Source organism: Lissotriton vulgaris, chromosome 12 (assembly GCF_964263255.1).
Source record: "Lissotriton vulgaris chromosome 12, aLisVul1.2, whole genome shotgun sequence".
Taxonomy (NCBI): Eukaryota; Metazoa; Chordata; class Amphibia; order Caudata; family Salamandridae; genus Lissotriton; species Lissotriton vulgaris.
The window spans coordinates 78,442,006-78,464,372 of NC_141700.1; the positions used below are offsets into that span (position 1 = coordinate 78,442,006).

Genomic DNA, 22,367 nt, shown 5'->3' on the forward strand with positions numbered 1-22,367 from the left:
AGCATTGCTAAATGGGTCCTCCTCTCTACCTCTTTCCACGGGGAACTCTCTAAGTCATTCCCCAGGAGGCAGTCTACAGGCATGTCCGTGCGGACCGCTACCCACAGATCGCCCGACACTCCCTCCCACTCAAACGGGACCTGTGCTATCCTGCAGGTGCGGACGGAATTATCGGCTGCTATCACCCGACAGGAGGTGTGGGGGATGATCATGGACTCAGGAACTAGCGTGTACCTAACAGACGTGATGCTGGCTACTGTGTCTCGAAGGGCTCCTATGCTCCTATGCAGCGCCTGTTAACCTTCACTGTTTGGCGGTACTTTTCTGTGTTGTCGGGCAGGTAATCTCCTGGGATCATCTCGCTATTCCCCAGGGAGGCTAAGACCATGGCTGCGGGCTCCCACTCCCCCTGTTCTTCTATCTCTTCCTCTTCTAAGGCTACTGAGGATATCTGTCTAGTGGAGGGGCCAGCGGGAGTGGATTTCGGGGTCATGGGACATCGGGGGTCACCGGCATAGTGCCCGGGTTGCTGACACTTGAAGCACGTGGAGCTGGGGCGGAGCCCCGGGGGTCCTGCACTCGGGGCGGCTCTCGTCGCGGGAGGAGAGCGTGTGGTCTGGTTTCTGCGGGTGGGTTCAGGTAGTGTGCCAGTGGTACGATCTTTAGACATAGGTTCGTATCGCGTCGCTGCCACCAATGTTGGAAGGCGGTGACCCCAGGGGTCAAAAGGACTCTCCTAACCACCCGGAACCTCCTCTCCCACAATTACTGTTGAGTCTTATCGAGGGGGGAGTCCCCACCGGGGAGGACTGATCGTACACACTGTCGACACACCACACTTACGAACGGACACCACACCGTGAATCTTTATCAAGTATGAATTTTATCAAGATAAAAGTAGGGAGCAATACACAGCGATTGAGGGATCGCGAAAGTCTCGTAACGGGGAAGCGGGACAGTCTTAAAGGGCCAGCTGGCGCACCACGTACCCGGCGCACAGTTCTCAATCCTCGAACTGGGGGGTACCGGGGCTGGCGATGGAACTTGCTGTCCTACTCACTTCTAGTTCAGATGGTCGTGAGGGTAGCGTTGATGGTCCAGCCGGACCAGAGAGTTCTTCAAGCCGCGACGAGGTCAGCAGGGCTTGGTCAGGAGTACTCCGTCATACTCGTGGGCAGGTGGAGCCGCGACAGCGTCAGCAGGGCTCTGGATGGTTCAGGTCTCGTGCTTCGAGAAGGAGCCGCGACAGCGTCAGCAGGGCTCCGATGGTTCAGGTCTTGCGCTTCGAGAGGGAGCCGCGACAGCGTCAGCAGGGCTCTGGATGGTTCAGGTCTCGTGCTTCGAGAGGGAGCCGCGACAGCGTCAGCAGGGCTCCGATGGTTCAGTTCCGTAGATTCGAGGATGAGCCGCGACGACGTCAGCAGGGCTCAGTGGGTCAGAGTCTGTTCTCCTCAAGGTCAGCCGCGATCAGATCAGCAGGGCTTTCTTGTCCAAGATACAACTGCCGACTAGATGGAAGGCAGGCTGTCTTATAGTACTGGAGCTCTTTGATGTCCGGACCCTCAGAGGCAGGGGGCCGGAGGTCCGAGGGCCAGGCGCCTGATTGTCTGGGCGGTTGATTCTTTGATGCTTTGGACCATGCGTCCAGGGAATCCCAGACGCCCATCAGGGCCTGGAGCCAGCTCACCAGGAGGCCCAAGGTGCAATCGAAACCAGCCCCCCAGGGATAGTTCAGAGGTGTGAGGGGAACTAGTTCCTCAGAAGGGGGCCGGAGGTGTGATGGAAGTCTTGGTTTCGGGTACTTGGGGAGTCGTTCACCCCCCGGGCGGATCTGGGCGCGCCGGACGCGCACGCTTCGCTGTAGCCAGGAGTGGCCAGGGCTGCTGAAAGGAGAGAAGGCGGCCGGCCGGCCGGGGTGGCCAAACATGGAGTCTGATGGTCACGTGCACGGGTGCAGGCACGCGATCTGGGGATCGTCTCAGGTCCGGGGTAGGAGTGTCATGTACAGTTCTGGGTGGAAGGGAATCAGTTCCACCCGTAATTCTGGGACTGCAGAGAGCAGCGAGGACCATGCCACGAGGCCGGGTCCAACAACTCTGATGCTGTTGGGGTCGGGTTTTTAACAGACTCAGATGCAAGCTGGGATACCTAGTAGCAGCATTGGAGAGACACAGTGGGATGGCCTCACACCTCCAGCCCTTGATGAGCTGTTAAGAGGTGCTTGGAGGTGACACCGAGACAGCACGTGGTTTCAACAAACCTCGGTTCTGCAAACATGCAGTCTATAATGTAATAAAATAAAGAAATGGCACAATCGCACCCACACTGATTAACAAAGTATGGAGGACAATCAGTTAAATCAGTTCTCTCGGAGTATCTCCTTTAAGTACTGTACATCACAGTTGGAGATGGCAAAAGTAACATTTTGGAAAGAGATAGCTCCTGCCCCCCACCCCCCAGTGATGGCTCCTGTCCCCCCCATGTGGTGGCTCCTGCCCCCCCCCCTCCCTGCGCCTGTGATGGCTCCTGTCCCTCCATGTGGTGGATCTGTTACTGCCCTGGGTGGCTTCTGTCCCAGTCCTGGAATGGCTCCTGCAGCGAGGGTGAAGTTCTTGATGGGCCTCTTCTCAAAAAGGCTCAGCTAAAAATTAATATGTTAAGGTGGGCGAGTGAGTAAGTGAAGGGATGGGTGGATGGCTGGATGGCTGGATGAATTAGTGAAAGGGTGAATGGATGAATGAAAGATTGAATAGATGGATAATGAGAGAGGATGGATGGATTGATGAGTGATTCGAAGGATGGAGGAGAGAAAAGGTAAATAGCTGGATGTATGGGTGGAAGGGTAGCTGGATGGGTAAAAGGGTGGATGGATGGGTGAAACGATGGATGAGTGAAAAGGTGGATGGATGGGTTGATGAATTGATAAGTGCAAGGGTGAATGGATGAACGGATGAGTGAAAGGGTGGATGTAAGGATGGATAAGTGAGTGAAAGGGGTGGTAGATGGACAAAAGGATGAATAGATGAGTGAAGGAGTGAAAGGATAAATGGATGAGAGGAAAGATGGATGAGTGATAGGGTCAATGGGTGGATTCATGAGTGGATGAGTAGATGGATGGATGGATGGGAGTGAGGGTGGATGGATGGAAGGAAGGATTGCTAAGTGAAAGGGTCGATGGAGAGAGAAAGGGAGGATGGATGGATGACTGAAAGGATGGATGGATAACTGAAAGGGTGGATGGGTGGAAGGATGAGTGACTGGGTGGAAGAATGAATAAGTGAAAGGATGGCTGGATGGGTGAAAGGGTAAATGGCTGAATGGGTGAGTGAATGGGTGGATGGGTAGAAGAGTGGATGGATGAGTGTACAGATGTATAGGGTGAAGGGGTGGATGGATGGATAATGGATTGATGAGTGAAAGGGTGAATGAAGGGATGGATGAGTGAAATGATAGATGGAAGGATACATGATGGCTAAGTTTGCAACTGGTTGAATGTTTGGATATGGCTGGGCTTACTTATATACTATTGCGCGACCTCTGATGTGTCTGTAAAACGTATCCAAATGTCCTAAAGTTTTGTCCTGAATTTTGACCTCCTGTCCTGAATTTGTCCTGAATTTTTACACTCACCGTCCTGAATTTGCACCAATGCCAGTTGGTCACCCTAGCCACTGGAGATCTCGAAAAATGGCGGGCAGTAGTTCCGCCAGGATCGAGGAGGCTGCTAACCGTACCTAAAAAGAGCCCTCTGTGTCCAACAATACACTACCCAAAATGAAAGATCATGATGACAGATAGTCCACGTCAGGTTGTCTAGAAAAAGCACCCTGACTATAAAAGCACAAGGTCACACATGCGCACAGCGTGGAGGGAGAATACATTTTCATGCACATGGGCGCAAGACACCAGATCAGCCGCTAATTGACGACACCAGAAAACATACATAATTAGAAATGCATAAAGACAGTTGTGCATGCTCAAAGATTTTTCCATCACTACCCTGACTTTTCACTCATTGAGGGCACATTATTTTGTCACAAGAGGGTAGATCCTTGCCACTTTATCCTTGCGAACCGACTGTAGTGCCCATGCGCATGCCCAGGATGGCTCTGGTTGTTGTTGTCTTAGGTGTTGCAAAGCTGCTTCCTTGCCTTTGATAAACAGAAACCAAATCTTACTACAGTGTCTGGAGGGAAGAAATCTGCAAACCAGTCTAGTCTGTGACTCTTAAGCAAGCATGTCAAATATCCTATGCCTTTGTCTAAGTACAGGACAGGAATGTTGGTATGCCTTCTTGTCTTGCAAGTGTAAAAGATTCGAATCCTTCGCAGTACCAGCATGTGTAGTTCCAGGCATGACCTGTTTTGGTTTTTTTAAAGTATTTTTTTTCTTTTTTTTCTTTTTTTGAGTGTTCACTTTTCTTCAGCCTACTAGATGTGAATGTTTCTCAAATTCTGAAAGACATCGATTCACATATTTCTCATAAAAAACAAAGATCATGTAAAATAAAATAAAGAAGACATCTGAGGCAAGTGAACAGTATTTGAAGTGCCTACTACCAGCTCCCTGTCCCCTGAAGGGACTGCCATGCCTGGCAACCAATGGAAACTCCATGCAATAAACCACTCACGCATGAAAGCTTTGACAGTTCCAGCAGATACCTTGAGCTTACACAACATGCAGCACCAGTGCAAGCCTCGGCAGCAGCTGCTCAAGCAGCAGAATTATTCTATGAATTATTATTATTATGCTCACCCTGCGGTGCCAAAATACATTTACATTAGCGATCCCTCTTGCAAGGGAAACTGTACCGAATCATGCTTAGATATCATGAAAGGAATCTCTTCAGACAACTTGAACACATCTATCAACGTCTACCATGGAACCTTGAAGATCGCAAAAAATTCATAATCGGTTACAGAATGCCAGGTTATTTGATAATAAAAATAAAGGAAAGACTTATCTCAGGACCAAAGGCCCATCTGCAGAATGGCACCAAACCGCTCAGTAGGTCAAAAGCCTATCTGCTGAAAGTCGTAGAGCCTCATTTAGATATTGGCGGACGGGTTACTCCATCACAGCGATGACAGATATCCCGCCCGCCGAAACATTAATCTCATAAGATATAATGGGATTTATATTTTGGCCGACGGGATATCCGTCACCGTTCTTACGGAGTAACCCGTCCGCCAAGATCTAAATCCGGTCCATAGTCAGGTAGCCCATTGTACAGCAATGCTATAACAGTCCCTAGGAACTCTTCTGAAATCGTACAAGAGGGCGTACTTCCTACTGCAGTCAGGGTTTAGAATCTGAGAAAGTAGGAGAGGTTGATGGAGTAACTGTAGGCTTCTAAAGAAACGCAAGACTAAAAAAAGCCCACAAGGTGCAATATAAGCAAATACAGGACCTCCAAATCTACATAAAGGTGGGGCGGGTGACCCTGCACAAGTCCGCGCTCCCAACACAGACCATGAAAGTATTAACAGATGCAGATGCCAAATCCTCAACAGAGTAAGATGGAGAATTCTCAAGCTCCCATTTTATTTAAAATACATTCCAAAGCCTTGCCGTGGTACAAGGTGGAAAGGGGCGAGCCTGAAGCTTCTCATCAACCCCATGTGTCCCCTTCCACTAATTCCAAGGAATGGACAATCAATGTGAACTAGGTGAGGGCGATGGGAGGAACTGTACTATAACCACATAAAGCAGAATCTATGCCACCCTAGACCCAGGCTGGGACATGGGTGCTAGGAGAGAACCCAAGATTGGTACACAACCTAGTCACAGTTAGAGGGGTCTGGGCCACTGTACGTCACATAACCCTCTCCAAGGATGCCAGGCCTCCAGGATATCATCTTCACTGAAAGGCTGATTGTAATAAGCACAGGAAGATTGCTGTTTATGATGTGTTCTGTGAGTGGGTGAATCTGCGAACAATGCAATACAGAAAGGGAAGTCCGCCAGATGTAGGTCAGCATCCATCTGCAGGGAAACACACAAACAGGACTTTCAAGTATGGTTTAGATGTTTGTTTCCTAAGAATAGGGAGTGGCAAACACCTTCATTGAGTTTAAAAGGAAGTGCAGTTGACGATTTGCCAGACATGCTTCACACCCCTTTATAGTGAAAGCAAACCAAAAGCTTCGAGAACCGGAAGCGGATCAAACGGGGGAGGGTTACTTCCGTCAAAGAGCGTTCTTAAAAAACAAATGTGCACCAAAATTGGCATCTTTCGTGTGAATTCTGGTAAAATGAACTGATTAAATCAAAACTCTTATGCCGATGGCATCTTCAGCTTCCCAAGAGGTTCACTTGTCCTACCTCCTTTCCCTGGTCAGTTAAGCTGCCATCTCGCAACAAGTGATCACTGCTGGGTTTTTCTGTGACAAATTTGTATCACAATATTATAACAATTGGTTCCTTCTGGTGTACCACATTTCTTTTTACTTACTCATACTTGTATGTAGTGTATAAGGTAAAGATCAGAATCCGACTCCAATCATGTATTTATGCACTATTTTATGAATTATAGTCATTCATAAATACTCTTTGTAAATTTCAAGATAGGCTGTACAATAAGTGATAAAAAGTGCAAATTTGTGACATTTAGTGCTCAGTGCTGGCGGCGCAAAGGTGATCAAAGAACTATACAATAATTATATACAAGAAAATATGAACAGTAATTTAACTTGGTCTGCACAATCTCAAATATACCACTGTATACTACATTTGTCAGTTTTAGGTACAGGATATTGATAAGACAGATCCAACTATTCGTCGACGTTTCGACCCTCTACAAGCGCACGTGAGGCGTCAAACACGGGTCTTCATCAGGACTGGGGGGTGGAACAGCCTAAGTGATTTTAAAAAAGGAGGTGTTTTTTAGTAGGGGTATTCTGAGAGGCATCGGAGTTCTAATGCCTATGCAAGCCATAGCTGCAATCACCTTCATGTGAACCCAACCGGGTTCGAGGTGGGGCTTGAACAGCTTGAACTGTGTGCGTCTGTTCAGATAGAAAAGGACCTAATTAGTACCTTAATTCTATAGGTGGAGTTAGGACAATGTTATTTAGCTCACTTCCTATCTTCCTTACCTATCGGCGGTGCGTGGAGTGCTCCCCCGACGGTTATCCTTGTTAATGTACTATGCCCACTTTTATCCTAACTGAAAAAATGAAGAGTATGTATTTAGTGATATTAATTATTGAATATACACTGAGCGTAGGACACACAGTGCACAGGTAATTCAACTCACCTGGGTATTGGAGTTAATCTTGTACCCAGTCGTGGTTCAGATTACGAATTGCAGAACCAGAGATTTATTTGGTCAAAGTCCCACTACAACCGAAATAAAGAGGGAGATAAAATCTCAGTGACAACCATGGTCGGAGTTCGAAGTATGAATTACTTTGTGCGGGCGCCTATGCAGGGACCGGGCTTACCTTCACTCGGGAAGTATTTTGAAACACGATGCCGAACACTGGAGGAGAAGCCTCTTCCTACCCAGCGTGGTCCCAACTCCGTTTAGTGCACCGGTGGCAATTCGCTGCTGAACGTCAGCCGCTATATGTAAACAGACTCGCCGAGCGCGGGGTGATTCAAAACTACGTCATGACGCTGGGTTGTGATGTAACCATGAACTACGTGGTTGCCATAGTGATTGGAAAGTTTATTCGGTCTGGTGGGTTCAAAACACTAACCTGCACTTAGCTTCTTATGATGAATTTAAAAGCTTATCGTAATAGCCGCTACTCAATCGCTAATTGTTCAGTCTAACGGATATTCTTCAGCAAGAAAAATGTTCTCCTCGGGTTAATGTCAATATCCCGATTACGGTAACCAAGGCAACCCTAGGCTAGAGCTGCATGGTCACATGGCTCTTTGATCTGCCGAGTTTCCAATGAATATGGCAAGTTAAGAATAATTCGGCATAGGACATATGGTGGCAGGGTGTGCGTTGTTTAGACAATAAAAACAATGTTGTGCTAGTAAAAACAATTCTACTTTACAATATGTACATATTTTACATATCCTATATTACAAATGCAATGAGAGCCATCCAACATGATTTATAAGGATCAAAAGAGAAAGACAAGGAGGCCGGGCCCTGGCATCTAGAGGTCCTACTTTATGGAATTCATTACCCCCTTTCCTAAGACAAAATTCCAATCTTGTTACTTTCAGAAAATACCTGAAGACTTACTTGTTTCCTACCCAGCAATCTTAGATATGTCATACAAACTTTCTGTCCCTACTTATCTTCGGAACAACACAGCGCGGAGATATCTCCTTGGAGATCGAATTCCTGCGCTCTACAAGAAATATATAAATAAGTGCATATAAACATATCACTGTTGTATCTGATTTTATAACCATAAATACGTTATCATCTAGCCCTCTGAAAACAGGCGTCTGTCATTATTCTCCCACATACATATTGAGTTACAGTCTGAGTGCCAATATCTGGAGACATTAACAGTAATATTTATCATAGTTGTCCCATTTGTCTATTGGTTTCCTCAGTCTCATTAAATCCATTTCTCACTGAGTCTAATGAATGTATCCAGCGGCACTCCTTATATTTTAATGCATGTGAAATTGAACCTCCCCTTGGGTTAATATGTATTTTTTCTAGGACCCACCATTTTATATCTTGAGGAGTATGTTTCTGAGTATGGAAATGCTCCACCAACGGTGCCCCCTGTGTTTTACATTTTACTCTACTCATGCGTTGTAAGATACGTGTCTTTATTTTTTGGGTCGTCTGTCCTACATATATTTTAGTGCATGGACACATTATTGCGTAGATCAGGTGAGAGCTGTTGCAATTGCTGAAGTCATGGAGTTTGTATGTTCTACCTGCGTGTGTGAATTTGTTCCCTTCTTGACAAAGATCACAGGCCTTGCAAGAGCCACATTTTAAATGGCCAATAATAGGTGGCAGACTCCACATGCTCCGAAGATCTGGTTATCTTTCTGGTTCTAGATAGGCATGTACTGATCTTTACCTTATATACTACATACAAGTATGAGTAAGTAAAAAGAAATGTGGTACACCCGAAGGAACCAATTGTTATAATATTGATTAACTGCCCAGGTTCTTAGGGATACTGGATTGACCCCATTGGAGATTTCACAAATTTGTATCACAGTCAGTGTTTTTTTTTTTTATCTCCTGTGCATTCGATAAAAAAATTCAATTTCTAGAAGTTTTTCCCAAGCAGTGGCAAAGCAAAGGGGTAGGCTATGTTGTGAACACCCTGTTTGCGCATGCAATGCATGAAAATCGCATATGTGAATGCCTGTGATAACAAGCATTGGTAAATTATAGGACTTATTCTTTACTCTCCTTCTACATGGAGGCATTTTTAGGCATGTGAACATTGTCTTGATGATTTTGAAATTAACTTAACATGGCAAAAGGGTAGGAATATACCTTCCTCGGGCTGAATCAAGAATGAATCTATGCAGTTAGTGAATTTCCATGCTATGCCTTGATGAACAGGTCATTGTGCCACACATACAGTCCCTTTACATGCAGAAACACCAGCCTGTTTTAGAATTGCTTTTAACATTCAAAACCTTCCACTGTTTTCTCTCAAACTTGAGGGGCATTGAATAGAAAATATATCTCCTCCCCATACCACCCCATTCAAAGAGTTCTTATAGTGGCGTCCAGTCACTTATCATGGTGTCATGCTATTTAGTATGATCATGCTTCATTAATTATGTAATTAAAACTTTTGTTTTGTAATCTTCCCCCTGAAGATCTAGATTTGTGTAATTAGGCTCAGGGATGATGTGTAGCCGATGAAGGGCTTGTAACAGTGATAGGTCATCGCTGAGATATGGCCTGCTGTCAGTTCATGGAGATTAGGTTCCTTTGGGAGAGGAGTGGGTGTGAAAACAAGGCTTACTAGAGTCACCAAAAAACAGCCATGTACTCTGATGTTCAAAATACACGTCTTGAACCCAAAACTCCAGTTATGCCCAGCAACTCGATCTGTTCTTCAGTAGTCTTACCTTCTTTTTTGTTTTTTAGATGCACTATTCCAAAGATGCACCGACTGGCTGCCATGTCTGTGTGCTGGTGGGTGTTGGCCATCTCGTGTTGGCTTAGTGATCGCTTCCTTTGTGGATTCTGGCGACGGATCAATTTTTGCTACCTTCACAGCTTCTGGTAAGTTGGTAGAACTTCGAAGACTCTCTAATCCTCATCGTTCCATCGATTTCTGTAAAACTGCAAAATAGAAATCAAAAAAGTTGAACAATTTTCAAGTCCTACATAATAAGCAGTCTGGTAAGACACAGGGCTTTATCCCAGTTTTTATTCTCAACTTAGCAGACTTCCTGATGTTTACCACATTAGTGACATTTTTAAAAAGCTTTTCAAACTTAGCGCAAGTAAAGCTGATGAAACTGACACACCCCTTGCAAATACACACAAGCTCATAAGTTTGTAGGTGTTCCTAGACATTTCCAATAGGATTTCACTCTCAATATATGTATCTAACATACAAGAAAAGCTGCATATTGGTGTTCACATTATGTACGAATAATTCCCAAATGCTCTCATATATTCAGGGATGCAGGAAATGGATTTAACATGTGTAAAAATATATCCAGGTGCTTGTTACCAGCCAATAAACCAGCTACTTTCTTGCTATACATAGGTTTAGGGCTGTGCATAATTTTCAAAGATATTAATGCCAGGGTCTTCATTAGGAGGCCAGTGCACCAGACACCACCCATTGCTCCTGCAAGAGCTGCCAAAGACAGTACCAACCCAACAACAAACCATTACACTCCTACAAGTGTGACTTCAGACTATTTCAGCTCCCCAGAGCTATAAGAATGGCTTGAGTGGTAGGCATTGGTCATTTTTAATGTATACTTTTGTTGTGCTTATCTCTAAATTAGACAACTAGCGCCACCATGTGGAAGACTGACATAAGTGCCAACTATTAAGTGCCGGTCCTGAGCACTGGAAACCAAAGGCTCAAATTAAGCACTGGTGTAGGCTTTGGTGTGCACAAAAAATATTCAATTTTTGATGGTGTTAATTCATTGACTATGGTATTTTGGTGAATCCCACAAGGGAATATGTATGTAAATGATATTCATAAACCTGTGACTGGGACATAGACTAATTTCTCTGCGAGAGGGCCTTGTATGTGAACATTATACCTTCATTCCATCACTCCCTTTCCTTAAATAGTGGATTTTTGTTATATGTGCATGATTTGCTCCCGAATTTCCTGTGATGGAAGTGAAGCTTCAGGCCTTTCACCACAAAGTAACACACACCATCATGTACACGGTGTCATGAGAATAGCTTATATGAAATCTGGAGCCAGAAGTGGAATATAAAACGGACTCCACTTTGCGAGGTATGATCTGGGCATTATCAGGTATTAACTTATTATTAGGCTGAACCGTTTTTTGTGCATAGTTGCTGACAACCTGTGTAGATTTAGTTAACAAAAGAACTCATTAATATGTATAAGATTTAATGGAATAAATGTGTACATTTTCGCTGCACTTCAAAGCATTGATTAAACTGTGAGTCATTAATATTCTGTGGCATTGTAAACAAGCATTTGCAATACAGTAGGTGTCGCATTTGTGAAAGTTTAAGCTATTGGCATTGTAAATGACAATGCCTTTTACTTATCTGGTTTGATCATTAACACATAAATAAAAGGCATTGTCATCTACAATGCGAATAGCTCAAACTCTTGTAAATTCGAGACCTATTGCATTTCAACAAAGCAGCCGCCATTGTCCCGGGCTGCTTGGAAAGCGAAAGCTCGCGTTGCAGGAAAGCATGTTGTGCCTGCAGTGGGTCAAACTCATTAAAGAAAATAGTGCTGACAGACTAAATAAGAAGTACCTTGTAACAACCGAAGTAAAAGGGCCAATCTTCATGGGAGGTTACAAATGGAGAGAAGGCGGTACTAAGGAGGGACAAACAAGCCCATTAACAAATCAGAAGCCAGCCTTTAGGAAGGACAATGACACAAGCCAATGACAAATATGGGGTCGACTGAGCAGGGCTTCAAATCTATACTTCAATACAGCATGCCTCGCAGAGCAGCGCAGCTCAGGCACTGCCCAGGCTCGACCTAAAAATATTGATGCTGCTGAAAATAGCAGATGCATGCAGCTCAACTTGTTTTAAAGAAGTACAGACCCACTATAGTGGAATTTTTTAGTTCCCTGTGCTCTAAAACATGCTTCCTTGTGTTTCCTTTGCAGGCATGTTCTGATCAGCATCACCGTTGTTCACAGCATCACCTTGTTTGCCTATTTTGATGCCGTCTACGAAATTCCACAATGCCAGCCTGAGATCCAGTACTGGCCTTCCAACCGGTGGCAGTTCGGTCTACCATACCTGGCTGTACTGGCCAATAAAAAGCCCAAGAAGTCTTGTTAACTCAGCCAATGCCGGACAGATTAATTTTTTTGTCACGCTCGATTTTGTACTCGTAAGTGCGTGCTGGCCACATTCATACGCAAGGTATTGGCTTGCTTGCTGCTCCTCACTGTTTTATACAAGTCAGAGGATTTACAAGAGCAGATAGGATCTACATGCCATGCTGACCAATCCCAGGAACCACATCTCAGGGTTTTTATCAACTTAAACTATGCAGTGTTTTTACATAACCCTCAGTAAGAAAGTTTTATTGTGTATTCGAGAATTTGTGATCAGGCGGCATCTTTAATGGACTGAATTTCTGTAATTAAGGGTGTCTGATAATCAACAATCATGCGAAGCACGAGCATAAAGGTGTAACTCACTGAAAAACCCCTATATTTAAGAAATGAATCTGCAAACTGAAAAGCCATTCAAATATACATTCACATTACTTTTTGTAATATAAACAGTCACTTGCCACGTTTATTTGACTCGCCACTACCTATCACAATGATCCAGTCATTAAACAGGACAATGATAAAGATGATCATTATATTAGGAGAATTATAGAAACTATTTGTTTTTTAAAAGCTATTGTTTGTGTATAGAACAATTCAAAAGTAATCAGTTCCAGAATGTTAACCAGCCACAGGGCAAGCTAATATATTGCGTCAGAAGGCGTTAGCAGGCTGGGCTTGCTAGGCTATTGATCCAAGTGTAATCTAAAGGAAGAGAATATGTGTTTACAGTATAGGGTCATATAACATATAAAAGATGATTCGTTTGTCGGTCTCTAAGCAGCTGACGCTTGACTGCTTTTATCGTCTAGAATGTTTTCTGTAAGTAGTCACATTTACATTGTGACCTGCAGAGAAAAATCTATTTAGTGGCCTCATTGTCCAGATCAGAACTGACAGAGCTAAACTGCCCTATAGGAAAACAACAATCGGCTACCAGTGGATTTGGCATGGTTGGATAAGTCGCTCATATAGTTGCCATTAAGCGACTATTTCCCCAGCTTTTTCTTGGTCGGAGACACTGGTTTCCGGTCATTGCTATTTACCAAGTGGTCACATGTACACTGCTCTCCCACTTGTATGTCACAGCTCCTTTGGTAAGATCAAGGCAAGCGCATATTTATCGGCAGAGCATAGTGGAAGAGGAGTGATCGCATTCCAGTAAATAAGCTATGGATGAATGGAAGATGATCTCTGTGCTGTAGATGTACTCCCCAGCATATTACAAGACACATTGTTTACATTAAATGTATATTGCACACAATCTGACCAAGGAGAACTGTGCCTTAAACACCCTCGTCTAAATGGAGGTGTGATCTTTCATGAAGAAAGTATTCGATGAGTTCAGTATAGTGGATAACAGGAGCAACATGAAGAGTGTACGTACAATTTTCTTTGTATAGCTCATAGCCTGACTTTTCCTTCTACAAATATACAGAATAACCTAGAAGGGTGAGAACATGATATTATTGGGTAGTGTCAGCTGAGATCTAATCATACAGATCATTCACAGGAGGAAGGATTGGGGCTAGATAGGGCCACTTATACCAGGTATGTAGATTGTGAGGGTGTGACTTACAAACGAAAGCGTATCTGTCTCTCATACCAAAGAGTTGAATCTGATATTCCTTCCCGGCACTGCTTTTCAATTAAAATTAACAATTCTTACCCATAACCAAAGTACTGCTAAACTATACCTATTAGAAGAAGAAAAGTATCCGTTCTGGACTCCACTGCTCCCTTTTTCTCCAGAGTGTAAAATAGCTTTTTTTGTGAGATTTGGATACAATTTCAGCCACTGTTAACTTAGAGGTAAGGACCTCTTATTCTAGCCATTCTCCTTAGTGGCCTCTCTTCAGAATATGCTGCTAGGTTTTAAGCGAATGATGTGAAACGTTTAGTTCGACAAGCATTCCTTTTTGAAACTTTCAGTTTGGAAAACATTTCGATTATTTTGAAAGATTTGGAACGTGTGTCCTTTGTGGCTACATTTATAGTTTGAAATGCACTAGTGTCTTCATGAATCAAGTTGACTATTTCCATATTTTTTATATGTATTTTCTAAATGCTTTTCTTCCCATAAAATGCTATACATAGAAACATTCTTCCTGAAGCTACATCAACAATGTTGCTAATAAATGTTCATTTCTCTGAAATACTTTACCATGATATATAAAGGTAATCCATGTCTTTTACACACACCAGATGTCGCCATACCTTTTGAACACTTTCTGAGTCGCTCTACGATAATAATATCAACTTAACCATTGCACTAAATATTGATGTAAACTTTAATGAGGAGTCAGTGCCTTCCCACCACAGAAGTCAATAAGTAGTAAATATGTCAAAGGATTGGAAATCTAAAGCGAGTTTTCAACTGGACTCTTGGAGGGGGGAAATGTGGTGAATGGTGAATTATTTACCTGCATGAAGAATTCAAAACAGGAAGTTGCTTGGATTTTTGTCTTACATTGCTTACATAAATGCAATATTCATTTATTGGATTTGCAAGTTGCTGAGTCCTTTGTGGCACATTAAGGGCACCATCTTTTGAAGCTTGGATGTCACATTTGAAGACAAAGGATTTCACAAACTTTAGAGGATTTTCTTATTTACATTTGTCCTACTCATATTTATGATTTCTATGTATTTTTAGTTGGCTAATGTCATAGCTGATGTATAAAATATTGGAAACAACCCAGAGATTTAATGTAAGTGAATATTGGTAAATAATTAACAAAATGAAAATAAGAAATTGTACAAATTCTTCTCAAAATGAATTGCTTACTTTGGAAATGATCTCTTGTATGTTTTCTGCCCTTCTTGCCGGACTACTGGGACATTCTCCCAAGTAGAGCAGTGTACAAAAACACTATGGTACCACTGACTTCCACTCTTCATCTCCTGGGTTGCCCTAGCTCCATCTCTTCCTCTGTGTGAGAGAAATGAACTTTTTGCAAAGGGCTTGTCAACTTTATTCACACAACTAACATTATCTCATTGCCATGGCTATTTTTAACCCGAGTGCTGCTCCTGCACATTGGCTTCCTTGTGCTTGTCTCTTAGCAATGCCGCAGGGCTAAGTGGGCACCATTTTGAAAAGCTGACCTCAGCAGTTGTGGCTCAGGTTCATGGAGCCTACCTCGCCACACCCACTTTGTCCTAATGTATGGGCATATGTGCTGCTTGTATAGCCCACACCTGTCTAAAAGGCAGCAGAATGCGCGAGAAGCTGGGTTGTAGACTGTTTTTGATACAGTGTTCTTGCAAGAGGTGCATTTTTCTTGTCAGATTGGTACTTAAAAGGATTACTTGTGCCAGCGGTTGGCCATCTCTTGTACTACCCAGAATGTGTGAACTTTGTATTAATGGAATAAATAATATAGAGAAACTGTAGTTCATGAGCTTCCTTTATCAGTGAAATGTTCATCAAGGACAGAAACTGCTTATAAGTATATTACTTGCAATCAGATGAAGAGAAAAGGAAAGGTCTTTCAAAGGAAACCAGGTGTCCCATCTGCTCCAAGACTAGGGATAGTCTTGACTATGCTCTTGCGGGCAAACGCGTGGGCTGCCCTTCAGATTCCATCATGACGCGTGCATGTACTCCATCGGTTACGGTACCAACTCACCTCACCACAACCTTTGATTCTCTGGGACCCTCCCGAAAGGGTTGTAAAATGTGATTTTGAGTCTTATCACCAAGCGACAAATTTAGAAACAATATGAGGGCATTGAGGTTTGTCTTAACGTGTTTGAGACAACATTCTGTTTTTGTGACGGCTTATGTATGAACAGCGGTTTTAGTCAGTAAGTCGCTGTTGCTGCATGACATAAATCTTGAAGATGCGCGCCTTGAGCATTTCCAAATATTTACCAACGCTGGATGTAAATTTTGCTGTTTTAGAAGGTGTACAAGAGTATCCTTTTCAAACCAGACCTGGCTTGGGTGCAGAATCCGAGGACACGTAAACAAACCTCTTAACTTCAGAAATATGGACTTTGTTAGTCAGAAAAAGAAACTTCTCCAAGCTCTCTGTTCAAATGTGCTGAAGTAGAATGGGTTTTAGATGGAAAGTAAACATTAAAAACAGATAATCTGGGTTCCAACGTTTGTGCTTCTGCCCCTGAAATGGAATACATGAGTGATTTACGAGCACAGCTTTACTTCCTTTTGTAAATTGGTAATTTAGGCCTAGGGTTATGGCAATGCTGTGCCACCTGATGGTGTCTTTTGTACCTGCCAGTCCTGCCTTGCCAAAGATCTGGCCTTGTTTACACAATACGTTCTGTAGTCATTACGTGGTCTGAGAGGATTTTCCTTCATGAGAATATTTGTTATCTAAAGAGCAAATGGAACCATTGGAAAAGACTAAAGTGGATGTTGGTTTTTGCGTTTTGAAAGACCTTACAGTTACAAAAGACTGATGGCAACTTTCTCTTGTAAGTGAAAGATGCTCTTGTTGTTTAACAGACTACAGGTCCCCCATCTGAACTCACTCATAGGTATCAAGAGGTTTGTTTTTCCTGACTCCACAGTAGTGGTATATGCCCTTCCTAAAGCTTGTAGCCTAATGTGCTGTGGTGCCTCTTTTACGAAGGCTTCTCTGGTCTGACGGAGCTGAAGAGGGAGTAAATTGAAGACTACTTCTGACCCACTGCGTTAATTGAGCCTTTTGTTTATTTCAGTGTTGAATGCGCATGACTCTTGTCTTCTCTCAATCATAGCAGTACAAGTGGCTGTCTCCTATTGGTTGGTTACATGCCATGTGACTGAGGAGACTAAGTAGAGTGAAAGGGGCTGGGGCCAGGTGAGCTGTCAGTCCATCACTTGCGTCATCGAACTACTGCTTTTGTTGGGTTTCAAAACACCAAAATAAAGTGTAAATCTTCATAACCTCTTACTCTGCTCAGCATGCCAGGCCTAGCGGACTTTGGTTGGTACATCACATCCACCATGTATTTCACCTGCACTAAGAAACTTCACCTACTTGTTCATCATGTTTATATGGTATTCTAAAAATTGCAATAAATAAAGGTTGTAAATGGATCTGTGCTTGCGTGTGTGTAGTTATGATTTTTATATTTACTTAATTCAACAGTTTAACAAAGTGGCAGATGGGACGTGCAGCACTGTGATTGGCTCCTTCTACATTGAGGATAATTCGCTAAAATATGCATTCTGATTGGGTACAAGTTCAGAATTGAGGTTATATTATGACACTATGGGCCAGATTTTCGATGCAGCAGCCAAAAATGCTGCACTGCATTGCGTGACGGGGAGGGAGCAGGAGAGCGCCATATATACAGAATCATGTCTCTCTCCTCCCCTGTCCCTAGCGGTGGCGCTGATTTCAGGCACACACCTTAGCGCCAGAGCGCTTAGGTGCGTGCCTGAGTCGGGCATAGGTTTTGTACAGGAAGGGTATCCTTCCTGTACAAAATACTATGCCTAGACAAGTTCAAACACTTTTCCCACTTTGTATGTGTGCAATTGTTTGTAGGCATGGATGGTTGCATGGGAACGCTATGTTAGGGTGACCAGACGTCCCCGTTTTCCCAGGACGGTCCCCGTTTTTGGAGAAATGTCCCCGTGTCCCGACACTTTTCTCCAAGTGACTCAAATGTCCCCGTTTTCAAACAGTGTCCCAGGTAAACACAGAAATGTCCCTGTTTTTCATTGTTCCAGTTGAGCATGCATGTGCATGCTCTCTTTGCACTGGCATTTGCTATCCTGTGATGTTTTATTGATTTTTGGCAAATATATGCTGTAGTCCTTATAAGTGTAAATGTAATAAGAAGTACTAATGCTGCTGTGTAAAGGAGAGGGATGCCAATAAAAGACCTCGGATTTGTTGTCTGTAATACTTCATCTCGGTCTGTGGAGGGAGCTGTCGTTGTTGTCCCTTTTCTATGTCTATGACAGCTGTCAAATAATCCTACTTTTATGTCGATGGTTACTGCAAACAGCAGTCCTACTTCTATGTCTATGACCGGTCCCCGTTTTTTGTTTTGGGAATCTGGTCACCCTACGCTATGTGCCACCCATGTAATGCCCCCTTGGCGCTAGGTAAAGCAAAGCAATGCTGCTACTTTGCCTTACTTGTATGTTACTTTCGAACACAAAACAAGTTTTGTGCTGTAAAGTAAATTGGTAAAAAAATATTTTGTGCTGGGTAGCGTCACTTTTCTTTGTTGTAAACAGTGCATACACAGAAGGCTTAACACCTTCGCTGCTAAGGCAATTCCCCTCCTGTGCTGGAAATTGCTATTTTCCTCATTTTATGACGAGCTGGGCTCGTCATCAGCACACGACCACTGTGCACCATGACGAGCCCAGCTCGTCATCAGCATCGAAAGGGTTAATCTGAGCTGGTGGTTGCAGGTGGGGCCCAGCAGCACTCATTTCGAGGTACTGGCAGGCATTTTTCATCAGGAAACATGGACCCAAAGCAAAAGAGAGAAAAGCAGAGAAGGAGGAAGCGAAAGATGGAGAAACAGTGACAAGGGGAGAAAAGAGGAACCTGCAAGAGAGAGATAAAGCAGCAGCGAGTGTATGGTGGTAGATTAAAGCGGCATGAGGTGGAAACGGTAGCGCCTGTCACGGGCTTCTGAACAAAACTTTGGGCTTGAAGAGCGTTTCAACCCCTCGCCGGGGGTAATAAGCGCTATATAAATGCAAGTACAATTACTACATACACTTCGTTCATTCTTAACAGTTTTTGAGACCTACCCAACCTACTGAAAGCCTGAAAAGTATATTTGACTGAGAAATTGACTTTTGTACTACAATGTGCCACAAGAGGGCAGTGTTGCATTATAGATCACAGATAAAAACTCAAGAATCAAGAGACTATTGTTGAATGCTTGCTTAGAAATCTGTGCATTTTATGTGTACGACGCCCCTGGGCTGTGTCTTGTGATGCAATGCTGTGCACATGAGGTTGTTTGGCTTATGCTAGTTTTACCTATGGGTTTCATTTGTGCACTGTTTGGTGCTTGACAGTCCCATAGATTTGGCTGCTCTTTGCCAGTTATGCAATATACATACATATATAATGAGTTATTAACAAATTAAAAATTGGTTCGTGATGCATATTCATTACATTTGAAATCATCTTGCAAGTGTCCGTATAATTACAATGTACTGTTTGCAGTATCGAAGCCTCATAAAAAAAATTGTTAATAACTCATTATATATGTTACATTTCTGAAGCTTTTTCATGGTGATTGCATTTCACACACGTTATTTAAAGGTTCAGTTGGTATTTATTTGTTTCACAAAGGATTATGGGACATGAAGTAGTGAATAAAGAGCAGGAAACACAGGGCGGAAAGATGTGGGTTAAAGGACTGTTTATCTAGGATTGGGTGCAGTTGAAGGTGAAGGAGGTCACGTCATAGTTGCGATCTGTGCAGAAGCAAATGTTTAAATAGCGCACAATGACTATAGGGAAGATTGAGCAGAGAGACGGTATTGAATAGAAACGATGAGCGTAACTTTGAAGGCACTACATCAGGAAGGGTATTTCTGTTTATTTAAATAAGATGGGAATGTAGGCATCGAAAATAAATAGTAGAGTTGTTTTTGAGATATTTAGAATACGTTTAATTCACTGGGGATGTGTACTGTTTATGTAAACGCAGGTGTAAGTTTTGCAGGTTTTTTAAAACGAGGTTGGAGAGGGGGAGGTTACTGCGTTTAGTAAACTTTGCACTTTGGTAGACAGGTATTTTGGGTCAATTTGTGTGTAAATTATTCATTTATTTAAAAGGGTAGAGAATGCAGGTTATGTTTACAGCATGCAAGGTCAGATAGATATGTCGGAGTAGAAAACTGGAGGACTAACATGGGTTTTATTTTATTAAAACAGCTTCCCCTGACGAAGAGCAAGAAAGGTGCTCGAAATGCATTGGGAATAAGTCTTTTGCTGCCATTCATGAATTTAAAATGTCCTGACGCAATGTAATAAGAGGCCTGGATGGGCACAATTATTTTGTGTGAAGCTCATGGATATTTGGACAGCTTTTTCGTGATTAATGAAGTCAAGATGGATACATTATGAAAACTTCTAAATAAAATGAATTTACAATTGAAAAGTTGGCAACACATTTTTCTGATGCAGTGCGAATGGGTTTGCGACACACTTATGTTGCACTCTTTTGAATCTATTACTATCCGTGCAATGAGGCGAGGCACGGTCCCAGACTGCACGCGAAATAAGGAACAAAATAATAAACGTGAAGAAATGATGACAAACAGGTGTGCAACGGCTACCTCCACATGCATTGTAAATGAAAATGCCTTTTATGTATGCGTTTGAAAACCAGCAAGCTGTGTGTAAACAAGCACTTTGTACTTCTAGTCCATGCTTATGAGAAGCAAGGCTGGCAGTCTCTTTTACTGCCAGCCTTGCTTCTAGTAAGCAAGGACTATATGTACAAAGTGAGTGTTTATGCACCGCTTGCAGGTTTTAAAAACAAATGAATAAAAGGTGTTGTTATTTACAGTGCCAATAGCTCCAACTCTTGCAAATGCGAGACCTATTGCATTGCAAATGCTTGTTGAGAAATACAGCTATGTAAAAAAACATACTCCTCAATTTTAAAACACATAAAATGACCAAAGAAACTGTGACATGACTGCTGCAGTAAAATCCGCCACAAACTTCACCATAAAAGTGGAACTAGCAGACATGTGGAAATTACAGAGAGCAACTTTGAACAAGCATTTACAATGCAATAGCTCTCGCAGCATTAAAGTTTGAGTTACTGGCATTGTAAATGACAATGCTTTGCATATTTATTTTTTTAATTTGCAATTGGTATATAAACATTGTTTGTGAATGGTTAGCTGATGTGGTGGTGTCCCCGAGTGATGTGGTGGTGTCCCCGAGTGATGTGGTGGTGTCCCTGAGTGACGTGGTGGTACCCCTGAGTGGTGTCTCTGAGTGATGCGGTGGTGTCTCTGAGTGATGCGGTGGTGTCTCTGAGTGATGCGGTGGTGTTCCTGAGTGATGTGGTGTTTGAGGGTGAGGGTGTGAGGGTTGTGAGGGTGAGGGGTGTGAGGCTGTAAGTCTTAGTGAGGGTGAGTGAGCGTGTGTGAGGGTGAGGGGGTGTAAGGGTGACGGGGTGAGGATGTGTGAGGGTGATGGGGTGTGAGGGTGAGGGGGTGTGAATGAGGGTGAGTGAGGGTGAGTGATGGTGGGTGAGGGTGAGGGAGGGTGTGTGAGGGTGAGAGGGTGCAGATTTGGAGGAGGGCGTGAAAACATATATCAGTGCCCATGGTTAAAGCAATTAAGATGTAATCCACCATTCTCCCCCTCTCCTGGACCCCATTCATATTCTAATAACAGTTTTCCCTTTCCCTAAAAAACACCAACTACTTTATAAGCCGGCCCACATTCTCCTCCCCAACACCCAGCTCTGCAGGTTGCAAGGGAGGGAGGGAGGGAGGGCGGGAGGGAGGGATGGATGGATGGATACACACACATTATAACTTTACTTTCTTAATAAATCATTGTCACCAGATCGTATTTATTAATCAAGTATAAATTCACTCACTGCTTTATCTCACACGCCCAGGAGCGTGTGAGATAGATAAAACATCTATGTAGCTTCTTAGTGGGCATGGTGTAAAAAGCATGAGCCACATTTTTTGTATACTGACAGCTAGGATATTTCTTTCCTACTGCATCTGACCCATGCTCGTTTAGAAGCAACCTTTATGCAACTGGGATACGGGTTTATCTCCTCATTAAACAAGCGAAGAAAAAGATGTCAGGCACTAAAACCATCTCAATTTCGTCCCGATGGCATTTAATCTGAAAGAGGCTGAGTGTATGCTGTTCGGGAGGTAAAAGCACATACAGAAACGGAAACTGTTTTTACTGACTATTATATAACAGACCAAGACTAAGTTCCTGTGT

At 43.2% G+C, this 22,367-nt stretch overlaps 1 protein-coding gene across 7 annotated transcripts in view; it reads left to right on the forward strand.

The window, feature by feature from the left end:
* ACER1 (alkaline ceramidase 1) overlaps window positions 1–17,488 on the forward strand; it is a 113,586-nt gene extending 96,098 nt beyond the window's left edge. For all 7 annotated transcript variants that reach the window (XM_086947220.1, XM_086947217.1, XM_086947219.1 and 4 more), the window contains 2 exons: window positions 10,046–10,183; window positions 12,262–17,488. In XM_086947220.1, the coding sequence (XP_086803346.1) occupies window positions 10,046–10,183; window positions 12,262–12,439 (316 nt within the window). In that variant the 3' untranslated portion in view covers window positions 12,440–17,488. The remainder of the gene's footprint in view (window positions 1–10,045; window positions 10,184–12,261) is intronic.
* Window positions 17,489–22,367: the final 4,879 nt, after the last annotated feature.